Source organism: Megalops cyprinoides, chromosome 8 (assembly GCF_013368585.1).
Source record: "Megalops cyprinoides isolate fMegCyp1 chromosome 8, fMegCyp1.pri, whole genome shotgun sequence".
Lineage (NCBI taxonomy): Eukaryota > Metazoa > Chordata > Actinopteri > Elopiformes > Megalopidae > Megalops > Megalops cyprinoides.
In genome coordinates, this window is record NC_050590.1 from 11839611 (window position 1) to 11850931 (window position 11321).

The 11321-nt window shown below is 39.5% G+C and overlaps 1 protein-coding gene across 4 annotated transcripts; it reads left to right on the forward strand.

The window, feature by feature from the left end:
* On the forward strand, window positions 1-10946 carry LOC118782077 (protein LSM14 homolog A-like). Of its 4 annotated transcripts, none has more exons than XM_036535320.1 (10): window positions 1-294; window positions 2678-2841; window positions 3072-3213; window positions 4470-4649; window positions 4978-5058; window positions 5428-5604; window positions 5772-5943; window positions 6127-6165; window positions 8101-8341; window positions 8479-10946. In XM_036535320.1, exons 1-10 carry the CDS (start codon window positions 174-176, stop codon window positions 8500-8502), a joined length of 1341 nt encoding a protein of 446 aa, XP_036391213.1. In that variant the 5' UTR covers window positions 1-173; the 3' UTR covers window positions 8503-10946. The 4 variants fall into 4 exon arrangements, with proteins under 4 accessions (XP_036391213.1, XP_036391215.1, XP_036391214.1 ...); XM_036535322.1 differs by having other exon boundaries at window positions 5431-5604; XM_036535321.1 differs by having other exon boundaries at window positions 4978-5055.
* Window positions 10947-11321: the final 375 nt, after the last annotated feature.

Sequence of the window (11321 nt, forward strand, 5' to 3'; positions counted from 1 at the left end):
GAAAATGAAGGCGGCCATATTGAAGCAGTAGCAGTCCTGGAAGAAGGAGAAAGGAACTGAGCGAGTGAACAGAAAGAGTGGCGAGAAGAGACAGGGGGAATTATCGTTTGACGCGCAAGCAGCTAAACTTTCTATATTCAGTTTGAGTCCTCACCATACCAACTTGAGACACCATGAGCGGTGGGACACCATACATCGGCAGCAAAATCAGCCTCATATCAAAGGCCGAGATTCGCTACGAAGGGATTTTATACACTATTGACACTGAAAATTCAACCGTCGCGCTTGCTAAAGGTAATCGGGGAAGACAGAGAGGGGGCCTCGGGGGGAATTTATCTAGCATGCTTCTAACACAACTATCAAATCCAGTCAACCAATGCATTCACGCAAAGAAGTCGTTACCAAAGTTTTAAAGATTGTTTTCGCCACTGCTAACGAACAAGTTATCTCGTAGGAAGTTGCTGCTAATTAATGTTAGCTAGCGCGCTAGCTATGGTGCTGGGTAGCTAACGTTGTCGTTACATACGGTATATTATTAGTCTAGTTGGCTTTGCTGCGACTTGCCAGCAAGGTGTTAGTAATGTTGTCATACTAAGTGTTCCACTAACTGCCGTTAGCTACTGCAAACCTTGAGCAGGTTTGCAGTCGTTTATAGCTGGAAATATTCTACTTTGCTTACCAGTGTCAGATAATTTGCTTTACTGTAGCCTACTAAGTCAGACTACGTCTTCAACTAGTGAAGTTAAGTCTAACGTTAACCAGCTAGTCATCTGACGCGCACCCAGAACAACAAAAGCTCATTGCATAATGGAAAATTGATAATTGTGTGCTAAAACTGCCTAATTTTAAGGTAACAGCTACGTTCTGGAGTAACTATCTAGCCAAATTGGATAAATACGGCAACGAATAACATTCTTGCTATTCGTGTTGCAAAACACTGTTGCAGAGCTCATGGCCTTCGCGTGGCCATGTATAGTTGCTGTTCTTTGTTTACTTTTTGAGCACTCTAGCTTGCTACGTGTAGCTAACACGGGGGTAACTTGCAACATATGCGCTTTGGCAACGAAAATATGGCGGTAACCGTATGTAGTTGATCGAAAAGTAGTTGTAACTCCTTATTTAACTTTACAAGAATATTCTATTGTTTGAGTTTTTCGTTGTTCGGTCGTGCCGTCGAATGAAATGCCTTCGAAGCAGCCGTGTCTTACCGGGGAAAATATATGCACATAACCGAAGGAGTATTGCAGACTACAATGAACACACTCAGTGAACATTAAAATTTAATATTTTCAAGCGTCCTGTAGTAGCATCGCCACTGCCTGCCATTGCGTGACCCAGCTTTTTTTGCTGGCGACATTACGTAATGCTCGTTACGACAGCTGAATCCAAGCATATCTTTTCGTTTGTAAAGAGCAATGGCATTGGTAATCTGTTTTATACCTTTTCCCTCTCCTGGGCATTATTGAGAGTTAATTGTGAAGTAATATCCGAAGACGCGCGTGCGGCCCCTTAATGCAGCGTCATCTTAATTTAGCAATGAGCGAAAATATGTTAGAGCTAGGTTACACGTGCAGTGTTGCTTTCCTGTCTGTGCATTTTGAAAAATTTAACGTTATATTTACCAGTATGTAATATCCACTCATGCACTTTTTGGTTATAATATAGCAGTCAAAAGTCAGACTCTGGGGGTATATGATCCTGAGTAACCAGTTTTGAATGAAATGGGCAAATGATGTAAATGTAATATACTTGAAACAAAAGACGTATTTCCAGGATTATGTTCCTCACAAGGGGGGTGGGGGGATCACTTTACACACATCCTAAATAAAATGCAATTTAATCAAGGTTGATTGTGAAAATGTTAATTTATTGAAAAATTTGGTGTGCCTTAGTTGGAAGTTGTGCCCCATCAGAAAAGTATTTTTCTTGACGGATTTCATAGCATTTTATTGTTCCTCAATTTTTTTCAAGGTTTCTTGTAAGGACATTTTTGTGATGCATTTAACCATACTCTGATTTTGATTCATTGCATTTGTACTCTGTCGGTTTTATTTAGGCAAATATAAAATGTTAAAAATTTTGAAGGTCAATTTTAATATCAACCCGAGTCTCACTAAGCAGGGAACATTTTAAAGTGGCTATGGCTGCATCAGCAGGGTGCAAGAATGCATCAACAGGGATGCCTGTAAAGAGAACAAAGCTGGACTTTGGGGGCAAATATTCCTTGTCTGGCTTTGGCTACCACTGTTCATAAACAAAGTTTAAAAACTACAAGACAAACCTGAGGATGCATTGCATTCAGAAATGACTGCTGATTTCTGAGTTAGTAAATTGTAACAATTGGGGGGATTTTTTTCTCAAAAATGAAAACATGATGAATCTGTTGGGTTACAATGAAAAAGTGACCTGATGTTCTGCCAAGAAATGAGTGTATTGGTGATTTAAATCCATTCTGCATATTTGGGCAGGGAGAAATTATAACCCTATCAGCTGAGGCCTTAATAGTCCTACTTTCCATTACTGGAAAGATAAAATTTTGTGTTGTAACTATTTTACAAATTACTATGGACCTAAAGCATATTTTACAACATTTCATGGATTAGATAACAATCTTTAGAGGCTGTTGTAGTTACAAAACTGCATGTTGAATTGGTGGTGAATACGTTTTCTCCCTCAGTGCGTTCTTTTGGCACTGAAGACCGCCCCACTGATAGGCCCGTCCCACCACGCGATGAGGTGTTTGAGTACATCATCTTCCGAGGGAGTGATATCAAAGACCTCACCGTCTGCGAGCCTCCCAAACCCACATGCTCCCTTCCTCAGGACCCTGCCATTGTCCAGGTGAAGGATCTCTTCAGCATATGAAGTTTCCCTTGTTTGGGCATTGACTGTTGATTATTCCACAATGTTTTAGATGTTGTTTGTTTTGTAAAACAAATGATTGATTTGATTTGATTGTATTGAGTAGTAGTATTTACACTGTTTGCTGTGTGGAATGTTAATCAAATGGTTCTGTATGTTCCAAATATTGACCAGTACCCGTTATGTTTTCATTCACCCCCCTCCAACAGTCATCTATTGGATCGTCCCCAGCAGCAGCATCATTCCAGTCTGTGGGCACCTATGGTTCCTTCAGTCGGGCCCGCGTGTCCCCCTACAGCCAGTTCAGCTCCAGTTCCCTTGTGGCCCAGCAGTTTGGGACTGTTGGCATAGGTATGTGTCACTGTGCAGACTCCAAGGAATCACTCTATCTGTTGCTTTTTTTCCATATGAGCAGCTTAAATTTTTTTTTTAACTAATCTGGAACTAACAAGAATGTGTCATGCTCTTTCAAAAAAAGAGACTCTATTGTCCTTTCTCCCTCTTCTTGTACCGTGTCATGTGTATTGTAAGCAGGACACTAATGGCGTGCTTCTGTTTTACACAACAGCTTGCCTTAAGTATGTTATGTTATGGTTTATTTGGTCAACATACATCATTTGGGCAAAGGGATTTTTTGTCGACAAACTCAAGTGAATTAAAATTATCACAGAGCATGTGCACTTACTGAATTGTGCAGCTTGCCGTGTGTATGTTGCAGTGGTGTAGGTCATCATAGCCTGCTGTTCACAGATGCTGTGATGTTGGTGTTTAAGGCTTCATCATAGCCTGCTGTTCGCAGATGCTGTGATGTTGGTGTTTAAGGCTTCATCATAGTCTGCTGTTCACAGATGCTGTGATGTTGGTGTTTAAGGCTTCATCATAGCCTGCTGTTCACAGATGCTGTGATGTTGGTGTTTAAGGCTTCATCATAGCCTGCTGTTCACAGATGCTGTGATGTTGGTGTTTAAGACTATGTATCCACTTGCCTTCTGATTGAATACAATAGTCATATTTGCTGTGGCTCTGTATTGGTACACAATTGTGTGCGTTAGTTGCATTTTTACTCATCAAGTTTATCCTGTATTTGCCTGCGGAAAACATTTATTAAAACCTGTTAAGCTGTAAAAAAAAATGCATTGTATTTTAAATGCATTGTAATAACAATGCATAACTGCATTGTAATTTTAAAACGTTGTTCTTTTGGTGTACACACATTATTGGAATTAGAAAATGTGAAACTATTAACATTATTGTTTTATGTCACCTCTTGCAATAACTACTTTGAAGCTCGCTGATTTCATACTTAATTGAGGGTGAAGCATTTTATGTTACAACCATGTGCAGTTCACCTGTGTACAGTTTCAACCAAGCCTGCTACTTGTATGTCAGTACACACTCAGAACTAAACCTGGTTAACTGCTGCATCAACGTCCATATTCAATACATTCTCTGGGCAGGAGTAACATAAGTCGCTTTGGTACAACGGTGTAATTATACACCAAAAGGGCATGAAAAGCTGCATTTTATCCAATAAAAGTGTAAGTGCATGTGAAGCCAAAGACAGTTGTGTGGGACCTACTTGTGAACACACCTGCCTTGTCCTACAGGTCGCTCAAGTCCCACAGTTGACAACCTGACAAAAAGCCCCACACTTGAGCAGGCAGTGCAGACAATCACCACACCTCCCCCTGGCCCTCCTGCACCTGTGGGACATAGGAGTCCTGCCTCAGCCAGGTCTGCCGCAACCTGCAGCCAGAAGCCCCCAGACATCCCGGATCAGAGAAGGGGTAATAGTTTCTGTCAAACACGCATCCTACCCAAGCCTGTACTCCACGCCACACTGTTATCATTTAGGGCTGCTACTGCTAGGCTTAACCTGCTTGGGCATAGCATTAACTGGTGAAATGTTATTTTCATTATTATTGTTGTGTATCTAGCTACCATTCTTGTAACAGCAATATGGTCATACTTCAGGAAAAATTGTGTGAATCATTTGTTACTTTTAACTTACTTTTACTTTCATGAGCATTTGTTCCGTAACTGAGCAAGCTGAAAACAGACTCCTGTTTACAACAGTGTTGCTGAGGAAGTAAGTATAGAATTGTAACTCTACAGGTCAAGATGCTCAGAAAATCCCCAAACCTGACTCTGAGCCAGGCAGGAGTGAGAACAGAGATGCTAATAAAAGACAAGGTGGTAAGACTTTCCCTGAAATACCATTTACTGTTCAGCAGTAACACTGCCAAGCCCTTGTCTACCTGTAAGTCTATCATCTGCCTCCTCATGCTCTTCAGATTGAGAGATAAGCATCTAATTTCAGCTGTAACATTTCTCTGTTCATTTTTTCCTCCTCATGGTTTTGGTTCTGTAATGATTTAACAGATGCTGTCCTCTGGCCTTTGGATAACACCTGTTGCATATCATTCTAGACCTATTTGTTGTCAATATTCAATGTATTTATTTTAAGTTTGATGTAACTGCGGAATGCGTGACTTGTGTCCATGTACATGCGTTATATCTTTGTTCTCGACAATGTTTGAAGGTGCACTGTTATGTATCTTCCAGTAGGAATACCCCCAGCCCGGCGAGGTCGTGGTGGGGGACACCGCGGTAGAGGTCGTTTTGATGTACGCCGAGATGGGCGCATGAAGTTTGAGAAAGATTTTGACTTTGAGAGTGCCAACGCTCAGTTCAATAAGGAGGAGATTGACAGAGAGTTCCAGAACAAACTCAAACTGAAAGGTACTGTCTATACTGTACAGGTTTAAGACTTATGAAATTTGATGTCGCTTGTGACCCATGTGCAACTTTTATTTTTAAATTAAGTTAAAGTTGTCTGAATCTAATAGAATGTGTCAGTGAAGAGATTTGCTTTACCTTTTAAGTGACACTATTATTCTGGCAAACAGACGACAAGCCAGAAAAGCCCGAGAAGGCAGTGAATGGAGTGGAAAAACTAGACTCCGCGGTGGAGCCCCAGAACAGTGAAGGAAATGTTGATGAAGAGGATCCTCTAGGACCAAACTGCTATTATGACAAGTCCAAGTCTTTCTTTGATAACATCTCCTGTGATGATACCAGGTATAGCTCCCACTGCCTTCTAATGCTTCCAGTGTAATGGTGTATCGTGCGTGTAAAGAGCCATGAAGCAAAACATGTAGTTGTTGCATGGCATGCATGTGTTATATATCTTGAGCAAAAAAGAATAAACGTGTTTGCAATGTTTGTACACATGTAAAGATGTCCCCTTTGGTTTTGTTTCAGGAAAGCAGCAGAGAGATCTGGAGTTTCAGCATTTCCAAGGTAAATTCCCTTTCTATTATCTAGGGCTGCTCCCTAATAGTCGACCAAACGTTAGTCGATTAGAAGAGTCATAGTCGACCAAGTTTTCATTGGTCGGTTAGTTGCAGGAAAAAAACCCTCAAACTCCTTTCGGGAGCTGTGCCTTGTCGCTAAAAAGTTATTAGACTATGTCGGGCAGGAAATCATCCAAAGTATGGGATAATTTCCACCGTGTAAAGGACGACCCCAAGAAGGTGACATGTAAACTCTGCATGCAAAGGCTCATCTATCATTCATCGACCTCAAACATGACTTATCTGAAACATTTAGGGGAGAGCCGGGACGAGCGTAACACAGCGATTTTCTCCGAGCCCATACTGATATGCAACACTTACCAGAACCCCAAAAAATCGCGTGGATACGTCATACTTTCGCAGAGTTATAGCCTACCCGAGAAGCCGTTTTCGCTCACGGAAAGTAAATTCACTCAGGCGGTAATTTTTTTTTTTTTTTTATGAAAAGTTGTTAATTGTTTCATGTGTCATAGTCATGATCATTTTACAGATTAATTAGTACTTTAACACATCCTGAAATTTGCCATGTCAGAGTTTTTCAGTATAGAAGCAAGTCAGGTTTAACTGTCAGGAGCCATTGTCGGGACGATTGTAACAGTTGTTTCTTTTGTTCCTGTACAATAACAACTATACTTACTATATTATTTTACCGAAGTTGTTCCACATTTGTACAACATAGCAACTGGTATTGATAGAACACACACGTGAGTTGTTGATCACAACAAAAATTAGCTTGTCTGTAACTTAATCTTTTAAAATGACGTTTATCTGAAAAGTGTTGATTTTGTCCCAGCTTTCCCCTAAGTAGCCTAACATATTATCCGTTTCGCACGTAACTTATTTTTATGCAATGTAGCGCACTGCGTTATGTTTTCATTAGCATTATTAAGCTTCTCATAGTTTTCAGTTAGCATTTGCTATATTTTTTAACGTTAAATCACTGTTTCTTCTAGAAACTACCTAGAATTTTTCTAATCTAGTGTTCTAATCGCACCGGTTGTAGCATTCGCACTAAACGGTTAATTACACCGGTGTGACTGTACGCGCGACAGGGTTATTCCATTGTGCTAAATAATTAATGGCCTAATTAACATTAACGAATTGCAAAGTTAAGGCTAGATGCCGCTAAATAAATATATTGTCATATGCGCTGTTAGGTTTATCGAAATGTTCGTGGGGACTGGGGAAGCTAAATTACCTCACTTACTGCATGTTTAACTTCATGTTATGTTTTTTATTTATCATTTGTTTTATGAGTCATTGTGTTGGTGTTACATGTTCATAAGTTGTATTATGTTATAATGGGTTGAGATGAATTAACAAAATGTTCAGTCCCTTTGCTGGTTTTTTTTGACACATTCAGAATCATTCCCGCTTTTGTCGTTAGCATTGTCATTAACAGGTGGCTCGCTTCGTGTCGTTGCTTGTAAAATTTATATTTTAAAGACTCATTATCACGATTTTATATTTCTCTTTAACGTAGCACAGTGTTATAACATTCTTCCTCAGCCCTGGGACTCGAACCATTTTCTGATGCCCCAAAAATATATATATTTAAATAATTAAAATAACGTCATAACCGTGCGATGACTAGTCAACTAATGGCTTGAACTAACGACTATTAGTCAACTAGGAAAATCTTTGGTCGGGGGCAGCCCTACTATTATCCCTGCACTGGATACATGTTAGAAAAACTTTGCACTTGGATTTAATGTACATGGTTGCAGTTCATGAATCTTTTTTTTTTTTAACTGTTGATGCTGTCAACGTTCTCATTCTGTCATGTTATTGGATGAAGAATACATTTTATGGTGTGGTTGGCATTTTTGCAGTAGATTGTGACTGCACTGTACTGTAGCCCAGATCTAAATTTGTGTTTTAGGGAACGGAGACAGACCTGGGCAGAAGAGCGGCGAATGAATGCTGAAACATTCGGCATCCCACTACGCCACAATCGGGGCCGCGGGGGCTTCAGAGGACGAGGCGGAGCGGGATTCCGAGGAGGCCGAGGCCGTGCTGCAAACCGGGGATCCTTTGGGTCCGCCCGTGGGGGACCTGGTGGCTTCAGGGGTGGCTTCAGAGGAGGGCGCGGCGGCAGAGAATTCTCAGATTTTGAATACAGGGTAAGCCTTTCGTCACTTTTTCCAGCACATGATCTCAGTGGGCACAATTTTTTTGGAAAGCTTTAGTAAATTGTGGGCTTAAAGGCCTGGGATTTGAGTATGTAACTTCAGTTTTGTTTGTTTTTTTTTTTTTCCAGAAGGATAACAAAGTGGCCGCATAGTACCTGGAAGACGGGTCCAAAAAGTGTAGCTCTTTGTGGTCCAGAAATCTGTTTTGGTTTCAACTTCTGACAAAAAGAATGAAGAATTGTACTTGCTGTATATTTGTCACCAGCACTGGGGTAGATTGCCTGATTTCAAGGGGTGTAAATGCAGTTTTCCTTAAAAAAAAAAAAAAAAAAAAAAAAAAATTATACGAGAAGTCTTTGTTTGAAATGTTAGCACGTGGATAAGATCTTATGTGTAAATACAATACTTCAGTGGGACTATTCAGTATTTTTGCATCAATATTTGAGTTTATTTCTAACTAAACTTGTATTTGATAATGTACTGTTAGGTGTAAAGAGAGGTGTGCAGAAGCCCGCTGAAACTGTGAGAGTACTTTGATCACTGAAATAGCTTTATTTTTTGGATATAACCTGTAATGTACCTTTAGAAGCACCAAAATCCTGTACATAGCCAGTTGAAGCAGTGACAGCTTTTTACCTTTTTTTCTACTTCACATATCTTGATGGCTAGTAATCCCACTTCTCAAATGCCTGTTTTAGGTATCCTTGTCTGAAATACTCTTGCTGTTTTATTTTTCAGTTTTGTTTTTCTTGAGTACATCAGGAGTACAAGCTTTTTTCAGGCATACTAGCAAAAAGTGTGGATCTTACATGGAGATGTTGGACAACTCCTGAAGTTTTACACTATTTGATTTTATGCTCTTCTGTAGGTAATCACTAAGACCCATTCACACAGGTAACAGAAGAGAGATGATTGTAGTATACAGCATCACTTTGAGGGCTAAGTGAATTCTGAAATGTTGTTCATCTATAGCTTGAATGTATTTTCCAGTGTTAGAAAAAAGATTTCTGGAATTTCTATCCCAGGTACTATGTGATTTCCATCCTTTTGGACTTTTCAGTCTCCTGAGTAAGAATTTGCATTAGTTAGTTTGAAGAATAATGGCTCGTTGATGGCCAACATCCCTGGCAGCTGAGGCAGGTTAGTGATGCATATAGTGAGTAACTTTTATTACTTTTATTATTTTATATAGATTCCATACTCTTTGTACTAAGTAAGTTGGTTTTGTTCCTGTCACTATGGCTGGTCTGAGGTTTTGACACAACCTGACTTAGTTGGAATGCTGGGAAGATTATCAGTTGGTAAATGTTAATAGAAACCTGCAATGCTGTCTCTTTCCAGCAATTCTTATTAACTTACTCAGGAAATGGCCTTGACTCTCCTGGGGATTGGATTTTTATGAAAACATATTTGCACTTTAAAGAGCAGTGAAAAGCTAGGTCATCAATTGACCCTTTAGAAAACAACCTGATGCATTTCATGTTGACCACATTTGGCAGATTGCAACAAGTTATAATGTCTTGTATTGTTCTTTGGTGTTTGTCTCCTGTGTGAATGGGCCTTGAGAGCTGCATTTAAACATTACAACAGACATGTAAGGCTTTACATTTAAATGTTAATATTAGATGTGTATGTTTTTGGTTTGGGTCCTGAAAACTACCATGAATACAAGTGTCCATAGTAAATTAAGATGATTAGATGATACAATGAAGTACTAACTTTATTTGGCCAATCAGTATGTTTGCCCTTTGCACGTTTAGAAAGGCCTCAGGGACATGACAGCATACCCCCCTCCAAAAATACAGTAAAATAAAGGAGGACTGTCCACATAGATACAGGACAAAATATACAGCAGTGTGAATTTGGAGTTAAGTTAAACATTCAATGGGATCAGAATATGCTTGATGAGATTAACTACATTCAAGCCCTGAAGTCATCGATGTTCTGCAGATCTATGAAGTGTAAATGTTCTAGGTATTTGCTGTGAATATTTCCCTATTAGGTATGATGTTTTAAGGGAGATGTCCAGACAGTTATTCTGCAGTGATTGTAAATTTAAGCTCGCTTCTTTTCTTACAAAGACTGATGGAATAAAGGGATCTGAATATTCACAATATTTTTTCTTTTTTGAGAAGGCAATTACATATTGTCGCCGGCTGCTCATCTAAAAAGCTGAAACAGCATAGAAAAGTTAGTTCACAAATTATACCTAGACCAACTTGAAGCAGCATGAGAAAACCTCTTGTAGATGATGTAGGGCAGCTGTTGAGGTATCCAGTAGTGAAATGTATACGACTTGACTGTAGTGAACACACAGAACACTGCCTGATAGTTATGTCTCATGTGAAACCACAAAATCATGACTGGTGACACAATTGTGAACAAGTCAGTGGTCTTTGAATAGCCAGATCCCCTATTGTGTTGCAACAACTTACTGAAATGGCCCATGCTAATTTGAGATACATTGTACATACTATGAAAATGCTGTACTCTGTGGATTTAATTCTGGTAATTACTCCTAACCTCTGGATCAACAACCAAGTGTTTTGAGTTTTGAAACAAAACAATCTAGCAGCATGATGTACTTTCAGTGTGACTGGGGTTTTTGTTCAAAGCAAAGAATAAACAGTTGTTCAATATGTTTGTGCCTTTCCTTTTGTGTTTGCATTAATTCTTCACAGATAATTGTGACTCCAAATATATTTAGGTTGTTATATTCTGTACTTGTATTAACTGACATGCTAGACATATTCAGAGATGCAGTGCTAAAAGGGAAGAAGAAACAGCATTATGTGCACACTGACACTGAAATTTGTTTTCCATTAGAATTGTTGAAATGTTTGGATGTGGTTTCCCCTTCTTTTCGATGATGGTTGATCAGCCTCACAAGTTGGGTGTCTTGTAATAAAACCTGAATATTTACCATTGTCTAGTCAAGTGGTTTTTAATATGGGGATTCTTTCTGTGGTCA